General features: G+C 35.9%; 1 protein-coding gene across 1 annotated transcript; it reads left to right on the forward strand.

Moving 5' to 3' along the window:
- The first annotated feature begins 3,816 nt into the window (after positions 1-3,816).
- On the forward strand, positions 3,817-6,094 carry LOC131031254 (uncharacterized). Its single transcript, XM_059209514.1, has 2 exons — positions 3,817-4,269; positions 4,393-6,094. Exon 2 carries the CDS (start codon positions 4,401-4,403, stop codon positions 5,559-5,561), a length of 1,161 nt encoding a protein of 386 aa, XP_059065497.1. The 5' UTR covers positions 3,817-4,269; positions 4,393-4,400; the 3' UTR covers positions 5,562-6,094.
- The last annotated feature ends 8,071 nt before the right edge of the window (positions 6,095-14,165 follow it).

Here is a 14,165-nt window from a genome sequence, read left to right on the forward strand (position 1 = left end):
GAGATTATAACATTGGTAATACGTATGGTATAGAGCAAAGTTCGTCAAGAGTGAATCATCCTAATAACATGTCAAGGAACAATAATACTAATAATATGCAGAGGAGTGTCAATAATTATGATGTTATGCAAAGGAGTAATAATGGAGATAATAATGTTGGGGGTAATTTGTAGCATGTAACAAATCCAAAACAAGGAAATTCAATGGAGTTAGCCCCTCAATTGTAGAGGTCCACCAAGGAGCGTCAACCTCCAGCAAAGTTTGACGATTACATTCATCATTTGTTAATCTCTGATCAAGTAGAGTCGACAACATTCAAAGATGCCTACAAAGACATAAATTGTGCAAAATGGATGTATGCAATGCAAGAGGAAACCTAATGGCCAATCACATATGGGATTTAGTGAAGCCTCCACCCAATCGAAGAGCATTGAAAAATAAATGGGTGTATAGATTAAAAGAAGAAGAGAAAAGAAAGAAACAATATCAGTCCAAATTGGTGGTGAAGGGCAATGATCCACAAAAGGGGATAGACTTCAACGAAATTCTCACTAGTTATGAACATGACCACCTTTTGAGTTGTCTTGGGCTTGGCAATCGTGTATGACCTCAAGTTAGAACGACTTGATGTTAAAACTGCATTTCTCCATGGTGACATAAAAGAGGAGTTATATATCCAACAACTTGAAGGTTTTGAGAAAATGGCAAGAGAATTTGTATTGTAGATTGGAGGAGAAGCTTATATGGGCTCAAATAAGTTTCATGACAATGGTACCTCAAGTTTGATTCCTTCATGGTTGAGCAACATTTCACTAGATGTGAATCCAATCTATGTGCCTACTACAAAGTGTTGGATAATGGTGAGTTTGTTTTATTGCTACTATATGTTGATGATATGCTAGTGATTGACACTAGCATGAGTGTTGTTCGTAATTTGAAGCAACAATTGGCTCATAAGCTTGCAGTAAAGGATTTAGGGGAAACAAAGAGGATTCTTGGTATGACCATAATTTGGGATAGATAGAAGAGAGATCAAATTGTCACAAAAGAAATACATTGACAAGGTTTTGGATAGGTTTAACATGAAGGATGCTAAGGTTGTAAACACACCACTTGTTGACCACTTTCATCTATCATCTAGATGTGTCCCAAGACACAAGAAGGCCAAGAATATATGAAAGGTATTATGTATTCGTCAGAAGTTGGGAGTCTCATGTATGCCATGGTAGGCACTCGTCCCAACATTGCCCATGCCATGGGAGTAGTGAGAAAATTTATGAGCAATCTGGGTAAAACTAATTGGCAAGTAGTTAAGTGGGTCTTACAGTACTTGCAAGGCACTTCAACTTATTTTTGTGTGCTTTGGAGGGAGAGATGCAAAACTGCAAGGTTCTGTTGATTCCAATATGGCTGGTGACTTGGACAAATAGAGATCGACTACAAGTTATGTTTTCACATTTGTTAGGGTAGCGATCGGTTGGGTTTCTAGATTGCAACAAATGGTTACACTGTCCACTACCAAGGCCAAATGCATTGCTTTCACTTAATGTGTGAAATAAATGATATGGTTGTAATGATTATTGGGTGAATTGGGATGCAAACAACATGTTTTCACCCTCTTTTGTGATAACAATGGTGCTATTCACTTGGATAAGAATGCAACATTTCGCAATTGAACCAAGAATATTGAGCTATAATATCACTTAATCCGAAGTGTTCTTGACGAGGGCAAACTCAAAGTTGAAAAGATCCATATGAAGGCGAACCTAGCTGATGCATTGACAAAGATAGTTTCGAGTGAGAAGCTCAAGTTTTCCAGGGCTTCTCTTGGCATTGTCAAAATGCGACAATAAGACTGAAGTGGGGGAACATCTCTGAGACTTGCAGCAGTGGTTGGACTTCAAGTGTGAGATTGTTGGATATGTGAAGCCCATTGGACAACCTCTTTGACTTCTATTATTTTCCATCCAATTGCTTATCCATTCAACTTCTTTTGGAGATGGAAATAGTTGTGGATAATGGAATCATTTTAGCATTGCATAGGTGAAGTATTATTGCTGCTGTATGTGTAAACAAAACATAAATGAATAATAGAGATTTCACTTGCTCCCTATGGATGTAGCCAATTTGGTGAACCATGTAAATCTAGTATTTTGTGATCTCAATTTGTTTGTGTCTTGCATTCTTTATTTCTGATTCTGTTAATTGTTTATTTGCACTTCGTATTCAACATATTTTTTTAAGTGATACCCTGTAATTATGATAGTTATCCATATATTGCAGGGATACTTGAATTTGTTTTCTTTTACTTGTTTATTCATATTGTTATTGGGCATGCATGTAGTTATCCATATATTACAGGGATACTTAAATTTGTTTTCTTTTACTTGTTTATTCATATTGTTATTGGGCATGCATGTAGTACAAAATGGAAATGCAGGTGACATAAAGAGAGACAAATTGTGATTTGAATGGTATAATAACTTGTGTTCATATTATGGAAGTGTGTTGTTATGATCTTTATATTTTGGTAAATGAAATTTGATGACACTATGAAAGGTTTGCGAGTTCTAATTAGTCAAATGATGGTGAATCGGGTAAATTATGCTCATGTTCAATACAATGAGATGACACTAGCATTGTTGAGTGAGACGACCCTAACTCCATTGAGTGAGATGATCCCCACACCCTTGAGTGAGTTTTGATGATCTTTGCGAATTTTGGAGCTTGAATCTGATTGTGACACAATATTGCTTGGTTTGTGCCTGTTAAGGGTTTGTTGGAAGAATTGATAAATTTTGTTAAATAAGATGCGGTTACTTTGCTTTCTTGTTGTTTCTCACTTCAAAGAAAAAGATAAAGATACGAGTTGCTTTCTGGATTTGTATGATAATATTGAGAGTTGACCATCGGACTTATTATATCTAGAAAGTACTAGATTCCTAAGTAATTTTCCATAAAATCTATAGTAGAGGCTTGATTTTCATAGTAGTGTTTACAAAGATCACTCTGGTAATTGGAATGTAGCAAATCCATACTGTTCTGAGATTTTCTGACTCGATAGCTTGGCATTCTTGATTATAAAAATATTTAACATACAAAAATATTAAAATAATTCCTGGCAGTAAAACAAAACATTAAAAGTTAAGCTTCTATTTTTATGAGATTTTATGGTTCTTTCAACCTTCTTTTCTTTGTATGCTCTTAAACCTAGAAATGAAATAGAATTAAATTATCAGATACATTTCCATTTTCAGCTAATAGTTCTCCATCAGTTTTTTCAATCAGATAATCAAATGAACTCAGATTAAAAGTTTACCGTTGAAGTTGTCTTCTGGCATTATGAATCTAGTTAGCTGTCCATTGTCTAGTTTTAGCTCTTAAGGATGGGTGCAAGCTGGCACTACTATTTTGTTTTTATAACTCCATATTAATCAATGATTTCGTGTCCACTTATTCTCATATTTATTTTTCAAGAAATTCGGGTAATGACATAAAATTGTTTTGGATATTGTGTTTGATCGCTAGAGTGAATGGAGAGTAGCACATTATAAAATAGTCAAATGACTGCAACTTTAAGTTCTGAAAATCTTAGCTTGGGAAGCTTATGTGCATACATAAAACAAGAAGCTACGGAAGAGCTTACATAACAAATACCTCAGTGATGTCACTGCTGCCATCCTGTTGTCACTCACGTCATCCTGATTCAAAACGTATTGATTTGTCTAGTATCTGACATAATATATATATGGAAATATTCTAACTCCCAAGAGAACAATGGTTTTGCACTAAGTTGCAGGGTTCGCCCCTGGGAAGCCCTGGTACGGGTCCGGGTTCGACCGGGTCCGTGGTACGGGTCCGGTTCGACCCGGGTTCGACCAGGGTTCGTAAAACCCAGGGTGGGTTCGACCCGGGTCGAACCCAGTCGAACCCGGGGTCGAACCCAGTCGAACCCGGGTGGACCCAGTCGAACCCGCGTGGCTGGGCGGCCCAATAAGTTAAAAAACAAACCAAATTTTTTTTTTTTTTCAATTCCGCCTTTAAAAAAGCGAAAATTATAACCTAAAAAACACTTCTAAAACATCTTATTGACACATTTCACCTCATTTGTGTTGCAAACAAATTTTTTATGAGAGCAGGTTGAAGAGAGGTTGAACAAAATTTGGCTTCCAAGATCAAAGAGGAGGAGTTGAAGACTGATTTTAGAAGCTTCAACAAGTGTTGCAGCATCATTTCCATACATTTTCAAGCTTCCATTGGCAGCAAGAGGTAGGTTTTTAAACATTTTTTTCCAACTATTTTTGTTTCACAAATTGTCAAACATGAAACTTGAATTTTTTTTCATTATTTAGTTTTTGTTTTTGAATATGTTTATTTTATTTCTTGCCATAGGAACTAGAATGGCATCTACATCTTCCTCCATTGGCAATGAACAAGTAATTGCAAAACAAAGAAATGATCCAAATTCTCCCTTATGGAAATATGTGGACATTATAAAACAACTTCCGGGAGGTGGGGGATTCCGTTGGAAATGCCATGGATGTGATATTGAACGTAATAGTTCATATTATCGAGTGGTAGGCCATTTGTGTGGAATAAAAGGAAGAGGCATCAAAAAATGCCCTGGCAAAAATGGTAAACCTATACCAGATGAGATAGTGATGAAATATATTAGGGAGCATGAGGCAGCAGAAGAGAGGGAAGCCCGTAGATTGAACCAAACCGCATCAAAGAAAACAAGGGGAATGCAAGGCCCTTCTAATCCCAGTATTGTAGTAGAAGACCACCCCTTCTTTGCCACAAATGAAGCTCAAAGTGAACCACCCTTGACACGTAAAAGAACAAAAGGGCCTTTAGAAACCGCATTCCAAAATGAGAGTAGAGACAATGCTGATCAAGATATAGTAAGGTGCATTTATGCAAATGGTTTGTCATTCAATGTTGTTCGCTCCCCATATTGGAAGCAAATGATAAAAAGTGTTAATGAGGCACCAAGAGGGTATAAGGGCCCCGGTTATGAGAAGGTACGTGGAACATTATTGGAGAAAGAGGTGAAGAGGGTTGAAGATGCATTGAAACCCATAAGGGATTCGTGGGTTGAGACAGGTGTAACAATTGTTTCAGATGGGTGGAAAGATGCTAAAAACCGTCCCTTGATCAATGTCATAGCGGTGTCCCCTAAAGGGGCAATGTTTTTGAGAGCTGTGGATTGTGAGGGCCAAATAAAAGATGGCGAATTTATTGCAGAAATTCTCATCTCTGCCATTGAGTCTGTGGGACCCCGCAATGTTGTCCAAGTCATAACGGACAATGCAAAAAATTGTAGAGCTGCTGGTTTGTTGGTTGAGCAACGCTATGATCACATCTTTTGGACACCTTGTGCGGTACATTCGCTCAATCTTATGCTACAAAGGATTGGGCAAAAAATAAAATGGATCAGAGATGTGTATGCAGAGGCTGAGGACATCCAGATGTTCATCACAAACCACCACATGTCTCAAGGGATTTTTAGAACCTATTCGAATTTGGAGCTATTGAAGGTAAGTGAAATAGTAATTTAATTTTACATTTTCTGATTTTTTTGAATTTTCAATGTTAATAATATCATTGTGTAAGCTATATTGTGTATTCTTCTTTAAAGTTTGGCTTTATTTTTTAATAATTTGGCATTAATTTGTGTTATAGGTTGCTGAGACCCGTTTTGCATCAAACACAATCGTCTTAAGACGACTTGTGAAAGTTAGAGTGGCACTATGCAATATGGTGATCAGCACCAATTGGACTGTATGGAAGCAAAGTAGCACTGAGAGGGCAGGAAAAATTAGGGATAGAATATTGGATGAGAAATGGTGGGATCTTGTTACATATCTCCTAAGTATCACTGAGCCCATCATGAGCATGATTCGCTATACAGACATGGATAGGCCTTGCATAGGTGAGATTTATGATGGCATTGATTCAATGCTTGAAAAAATAAAGTTCACTATAAATGAAAAAGAGAATGATCCTCAGGAGAAATTCTTCAAAGAACTGGAATTAATTATTGTAGAGAGGTGGAATAAGATGACCACTCCTTTGCACCTTCTTGCCTATGCCTTGACACCTAAGTACTATAGCAATCAGTTTCTTGATAAACCAGGAAGGATTCCACCATGGAGAGATCTAGAAGTATCTGATGGGTATAAGGCAGCATTTCTTAGACTATATCCCGATGATGATTTGCGAGATGTTGTTACAAATGAGTTCATAGAATTCGCAAATGGGAATGGTCTAAGTGTTGATGCACTTCGTCATAGATCCAAGAAAGATGCTCATAGCTGGTGGTACTTCCATGGCACATGCTTCCAACACCTACAACCCCTCGCTATAAAAGTTTTATCACAAGTAAGTTTAATTAATTAAAATTTTTAATTTACAAGTTTTAGTTTATTTATAGTTTACTTTGTCTTCATAGGTTGCTAGTAATTTTATTTTTATTAATGTATAACTTTAATTGTTTACTTTGTCTTCATAGGTTGCTAGTTCATCTGCTTCAGAAAGAAATTGGAGCACATACTCTTTCATCCACTCAGTAAAGCGCAATAGGCTGCTATCAAAAAGAGCGGAGAATTTAGTATATGTGCATTCCAACCTACGTCTTCTTTCACACAAACAACATGACTACACACAAGGGGAAACAAAGATGTGGGATATAGAGCCAGAGCATACTGATTTGGATGCTCCTGGTTCTCAGCTTCTTGCATTGACACTTGATGACTCGGAAATTGAGCCAACTTATAGTGCAAGTGCAAGTGGCATTGGCTCATGTAATGTCAATGTCAATGAGGATGAGGAGGAGGAGGAGGAGGAGGATGAAGAATTAGATGATCCATTTGATGATTAAACTTTTAAGTTTATATTTTTGAAAGTTGAAACAATGATACTTGAATATTTTGTCATTTTGATATTAAACTTGATGTATATGATGCTATTATCAATTATGGTATGATCATGATGCTATGATTACAAGTTTATGTTTGTTTTGTTGTTCATATGATGCTATGTGACATGCATATTTTAATTCATGCTTATAGGCTTTGATATATATATATATAATATATATATATATATATATATATATATAAATTTACATGTTTTTGTACTAACGAACCCAAACGAACCCAAACCCCTTTTCAAAATTTTGCCGTACCGGCGTACCGGGTTCTTCGAACCCGAACCGGAACCCGAACCCGAACCGGCAACTTAGGTTTTGCAAACAATCCATATAAAAGAACAAAATTTAGCAGGCACAATATAATCCATAGGAGTTGCCCAATGTTGTGAGGCTTAGCAGTACGATACTAAGATGGGATATTTAAAATGGCTAGGACTCAAGTGCACACCTAGAAGGTATGTCCTATGTTAATTTGGCTTTACTTTGGTTCAGCGAAAGGCAGGGCAAATCATTGTAAAAGAGTGATGCTGTGAAAGGAAACATCCTGACAACCTATGGAAAAATATGGTCATTTTCCAATACTGAAAAAAATAGACCAACACTAATTGACAAGCAATTTTACCAAGCAAAGCTAAACCCTAGTATTTCAGAACAACCCAGAATGAAATATGAAACAATTTCACATACAACACTACAACAAAAGAAGAAAAAATATAATAAATGTATAGCGTAAAGAACAGGTGCACCCAAATTCAGATTGAACTGGAGGAAATTCCACCTTTACTTAAGCTCAAAACAAGCAACAATAATATCGAAGGCAAAAGGATAAAATATAATCTACCGGCCATGGGAATTAAATGAAGAAGCAACAGGCACGATGCTATATATATTGAGGCATATAAAATGGAATCTCAAGATGAAGACTGTGTGCAAACTGCAAAGAGTAGAAAATTGAAGTATTTTCTACAGAAAATGGTAGAGCACAAAGATAATTTTGCAGATCAAACCATTACTGCAGATAAAAAAACACAAGAATAATATTATTGACTTTTAGATTGATTTTCAATACAATGCATTATGGCTTTATATAGCCAAAAAAATTCCCCTATAAAACTAAACCTCAAACTACCCCAAAATGACTACAGGAAACTAATTCTCAACTAACTATTGTTTTATTTTACTAACGAGGAACTGACCTTTATTTATTTGAATTTATAATCTGAACTATATTTATTATTCTAAAGATGTAATAAAATACCAGCACTCCCACTTTTATTACATCAATCTGAAAAAACGACAGAACACTGCAAGGACTGAAAATAGCAGCCCTTTTGAAAAATTTGATGAAATGCCTCCACCAATTCTCTTCACTCACCTAGGAAACATCAAATTGAATCTATTAATGGATCTCTTGATTATCAAACCTACAAAATACCTGTAAATCGAGACATACTCGATTATTCACAAGCATACCACTCTAATTGAGACAAACTCCATTATCCACAATAAAACACCAACCAACTGTGAATCGAGACTCACTCAATTATCCACTAACACAACTACCAATCAACTATGAATTAAGACTAACTCAATTATCCAAAGTAACACTCCATTTGAAGATCAAGACTTACTCAATTACCCACAAATACAAACTTGAAAAACTATGAATTGAGACAAATTCAATTACCCATAGGTACCACTCACCATGTCTAAGGATTGAGACACTCAATTATCCGCAAACCAAAAACAACTGCCATGCCCCCCCTTTGCTCCATGAAGGGATTGAAAATGAAAATCAGTGCTTCTCATGCAATGTATTATATCTAAACGATAAACTGGCTCAAGATGATAATAGACCTCCTACCTTTGATGCCTCCAGCCTTCAATTTGACCCTATTACACTTTATCCACTTGATATCACATGGAAGCCTCTATAAGTGTAGTCAAATCCACCATTGATGGTCTTGAGTATACAAGCATTATGTTAAGTAGCTATGATTTGAGCCGATAATACACTTACAAATATTTCCTTAGAATTTAACATGCTATATGCAATCAAAACTATACTCTTACTCCCCTTATATCTCAAATTACTAAAATAAACTCCACACCTTTTACAAAATTAGGTTTTATCTAATAAGCCTTCATACACCCTTTTTTGTAATATCCCCTGATGTTATGTGACTGAAATATGTAGGGAATATTGTCAAACAATTGTCTGATTTCCTGTTTGTTGGTGTTGGAAATAAGCCTTACCCGGACCGACGATGGATTGGTCCAAGAGGGGCCAGTAGCTCAGTGGTAGAGCACTCCAGTAGCGTATGGAAGGTCCTAGGTGCGAGTCCTAGCGGGTCCATGTCTCAACATGGTGTCAGAGCCAGGTTCATGCTAGGAGCCCCAAGCACACGAGAGGTGTGGCTTAAAGGGGGGTGTTGGTGTTGGAAATAAGCCACACCTGGACCGACGATGGACTGGTCCAAGTAGCTCAGTGGTAGAACACTCCAGTAGCATACGGAAGGTCCTAGGTTTGAGTCCTAGCTGGTCCATGTCTCAACACTGTTGTTCTAGTTTCAGACTATAACCTGCGTGTTATGCGGTTTGGACAGCTGTATAACTCTGCGTGTTATGCAGTTTGCCTTGGTTTGCTTTAGAAACAAATGAATATAATGAACTGAAACAAATTTATGTTAAAGAAAGCATACCATCATCCTATTTGACTAATTGACATTTTGTCAAACAATTCATATGTGATCTTCTAACTTGCTGGTATGAGTTATCAGACTGATATCATTTCGTGTTATTGACCCCAAAGCACAAATAATGTTTGTAAATAATTCCTATAAGATCTAAACTAAAACACGATGCATAAATGACTTCGTTTGACCCTTCCAATGCATATATATAATTTTCAGAGAAGAAATGTGCATCTACAGCCAAGAGATATAATCACAAACACTTGGCATGCGAACTACTAACATAATAAATGTTGACATAAGATCATGTAGAGAGCTGCGACATCAATCTCCTTTATTATTTGTAATCATCAAATACAATGAACAAGTAGTTGTTTGGACTCTTTACATTCAATGATATTTTCAGATTAATGGCATCTACAACATCGATATATATATATAATCAATGCATTACAAATCCATGAAGAACCTGGTAGGATAAGTCGCCCTCTGCTGGAGTTGAAGAAGCAAGCAATAGCCACACAGCTGAGACCACTTTGATGTCAAAACGAACCCTTCTCAATATCGCCTCTGTTCTAAATTATTTCAGACTGAAATAATTAATTGGCAGCCTCCACGAGCTCTCCTAAGCTCCAAATACTATCGCTGTCATCTCCCAAGATGAGCACTCCCACTAGGAGGTGAAATCGTTGCTTGGGTATGCTCCAATGAGTCAAATCGTGGGTTCCCCTTAGCTGAATGCGTGGTCTGAAAATGACAGAGATCAACACTCAGAATATGGAAGAAGCTATCGGCTCTAATCAGTAGTATTGATGAGACTCTAATATCGAATATCTCCAATAACCTCCAATCGTACTCTAGCAAAACTTGGCCCTTGGCCACCAATAAAGCACTATGAGATTGACAGAATTATCACCTCTCCAAATGCAACCCTTCAAGAGATGTTTCACTCCCTCAGTTATGCTATCAATGAGAATTTTCGTTCCAAAGATAAATAGATCAACCGCAGAAACCTTCGGCTCCGCAAGTCACTCACAAAGAAGAGATATCAAACAACTGATGCCAAACAATGAGTCACATCCCCATTTATCCTTTTCCTTACATGGATCGGTCAGCGTCTTGTATGTTTTTAAATAAATATAATGAGACAACTTATAGAATATTAAATTAAATAATTTTCCCTTATTTCTCCAAGAATCAAACACAAACAACTCGAGGCCAAAACGGGGACATTACATTTTACAAATTTTTACAGTGCTAAATAATCCAAGGGGTTCAAACCAACACCTCTAAATTCCAAATACTAACTTTCAACTTAATTGATATCTTCACAAACTTTCTTTTAGATTTTGATAAATAAATAAAACCTAAAACTATAAATCTTCAATCATAAATCTCCAATGACCAAACACCCTCATGTAGTTGGTAGTGGCATCCAATAATTCAACAAACTCATCTTCCATGTCATTCAAATCTTGATCATGGGAAAAACCTATTCGCTGATCAATATAATTCTTTTTCCAAATTTATGTGATGATCAGCTCCTGCATCCTTACTAGGTTTAATGCCAAGAGTTACTTGGCATAGTATGATACTAGCTACAACGATTGAGCATTATTTTCTTCTCATGCACGGTGTTACCCCTATATTTTTGCTCGTGCCTAAAGCCTCATAATCAGCCAAAAACCAGCTATTGCTAATGTTTTAATGTTGAAAGTGTTGGTCAACTTTGTTCAAACTTTCAAGCACCCTCTTGGACATCCCCTAACTGCCAATCACAAAGAAGTCATTGTTTTTCAAATTCTGTGAAAGATGACATAAAATCCTTTTGCAGAGATAATTTTAACATCCTCTTCTCCAAAATGACTAGTTTTTATGGCCAAACTCTATGTCGGCTAGGAGATTTTAATTGTTTAATTTTTGGGTTACCCATATGCCCAAACAATTAAATCTCAATTTTTTATGTGTCATATGCAAAAATTATTTCTGGGTTATGCTTTACTCAACTTATTTATTCTACAATTAAAATTTGAAACGAAACTCCCAGTAAAAAGTTATGTAGATTTTTCTATGGCAGCCAAAAAGAACAATTGTCATTGAACTTGAACCTTGAACCTTTTCAAAGTTCAAAGTTCGGGTTCAAGTTCAAAGTTCGAATTCAACTGGAGCGGGCTTTGTAATTTTTTTGAACTTGAACTATTGAACCTTTTTGGTTCAAGCCCGCAGCTTCAAAAAGTTCAAAGTTCAAATTTCGGGCTTTGTAATTTTGGGCCATTGAACTTGAACTATTGAACCTCGCAGGTTCAAGGTTCAAGGTTCAAGTTCAAGGTTCAAGGTTCGCAGGTTCAGAGTGTGGATGTTTTTAAAAATGATCATCGAGCTGAGAGTAAAAGTGTCTGGATGACTTTTGAGATAGCCATACTAAAACATACAAAGTCCAACCTTCATGTTACAAAGGAAGATTCGGTTTTTTGAAAGATGGATTTAATTATTAATTCATATGTTGATAATAAAAGTTAACAGTTCATAATATTTTCAAAGAATTGTTTCAACAACTCACGGTATTACAAAAAATCTTAAGATTTACAATCCTCCTCTATTATAAAGGGAGTTTTGTCATAAAATAAAGCTCATTCCTTCAAATGGCAGCTCAAAGTCGTGATCCATGTGCAAGTTTTGACATGTATATTGTTTATAGTTTTCAATGCAACCTGTAACTACGGATTTTCTGAGACAGAAAAAATCAGTCTCGGTGCAGGGGGCATAACTTTTAATTGCACTGTTGGATCGGGCTGAATTTTTGACACATTTTAGAAAACCTAGTTTTCTAAATCCTTACAAGAGCAATTGGACAAATATTATCGCGTTCGAAAGTTATTGATCTCTGAGTACGGGTCTATACAAATTTCTGAGAAAAATATTAATATGAGAAGCTCACGTTTGAAATGGAGATATAAAATAAATGACCACCTGTCAACACATAATTAGATGTGTTTAAATTTCATTCTCTTCAAATATTTTTCAGAAAGGAATGAAGTATAAAAGATTTGAAGCAAAATTAAAAAGAGTTGTCGGAAGAAGATAGAAGATAAAAGAAAAGATTAATTAATAATCTTTTCAAGAATCAGTTATTGATAACTAAAATTCTCAGTTATATATATGTAATGAAAGAAAGGAGAAAGGGTTCTTCTTTTCTTTGCTTTCTCGGTCTGCTGTAAAAAAAAGAAGGGGCAACATTGTTTTCTGGACTGCACAGTTTTGTTTTTCAGAAGTGTTGAGTCTGTGAGCTCACATTTTTGGGTATTGATAGAATGAAGAAGATTTTGTTGATCTGTGGATTTGTCAATATTTTCTTTTTATTACAATGAGCTTTGTCTCTTTTATAATTTCATTTCATTGCCTTTTCTGTTACATCAAACTATGTATATGCATTTGATTTTGAAACATTGACTTCAGAAATAATTTGTATTTGGAAAGAAATTTGTTGTTGACTCTTTGTCTGGGTATTTTGATCCCCCTTGTTCTTTGAGGCATGAGAGAGACTCGATCAGAGTCCAGAGCTTTTTTATTTATTGGAAAGGGTATTTTCTTAGGTGTGGATAATTAAATTGTGTTTTACTTATCTTCATTCACTTCATTATAAATCTGCTATTCACATTTGTGTCATGGCTATGAACAGATGTTAGTTGCCTTTATTGCTTTCTGGTTAAAAGCATATTCAGAAAATATATATTTTTTTATCCAATGAAGGGAGTTGTACCTTCATATCAAAATTCAGAGAGCACTTGCACTCACTATTGCAAATGACTCAATTGTTGGTTCTAGGTTTTGTCTTCCAATTTGGGCATTCGAGAGTCATTTTTGAAAGGTATTTAAGAAGGACAAATCTGTTTACCAACAAATTTTTGGCGACTCTGCTGGAGATTCGAAATCAAAATATCAGTCATTTTTGTTTTTTCCCCAAGTTTTAAAGACATCTCTGTGTGAAAGGAGATTGGCAACTCTGTTTATATCTGGTTGAAGAATTCCAGTCTGAAATTATGGCTTTAGTTGCAGCTCAGCCATGGGGGACTCATTTTGGTCCATTTGCTTTGCCCCAATATTCAACCCTTACTAAAGGATCAAGGGAATGCTTTCCAAAGTTTGTTGGAGATAAGAATCAAGATCCTGATGATCACATTAAAGTAGTCATGGTTATCTGTGGGATTCTTGCAGTGCAAGAAGAGAATGTCTTTGTGAGACTGTTTGTTGACAGCCTTGTTGGAAATGCCACTGAGTGGTTTCAGAATTTGCAAGATGGATGCATTACTAGCTAGGATGACTTAAAGGTAAAATTCCTTGGAAGATTTCAGCCTGTGGTTGATACTTATAAGTTACTGTTGAATTTCTTTCAAATTGAGATGAAAAATGATGAATCTATGAGAGGTTTTATTGATAGATTTAATAGATGTGTTGGTAAAATTCCTCAAGCTTGCCAACCAACTGAAAGTAATCAGCTATGTATTTTTATTGCTGCATTGCAAACTGAAATTAAATTT

This window comes from Cryptomeria japonica, chromosome 8 (genome assembly GCF_030272615.1).
Source record: "Cryptomeria japonica chromosome 8, Sugi_1.0, whole genome shotgun sequence".
Lineage (NCBI taxonomy): Eukaryota > Viridiplantae > Streptophyta > Pinopsida > Cupressales > Cupressaceae > Cryptomeria > Cryptomeria japonica.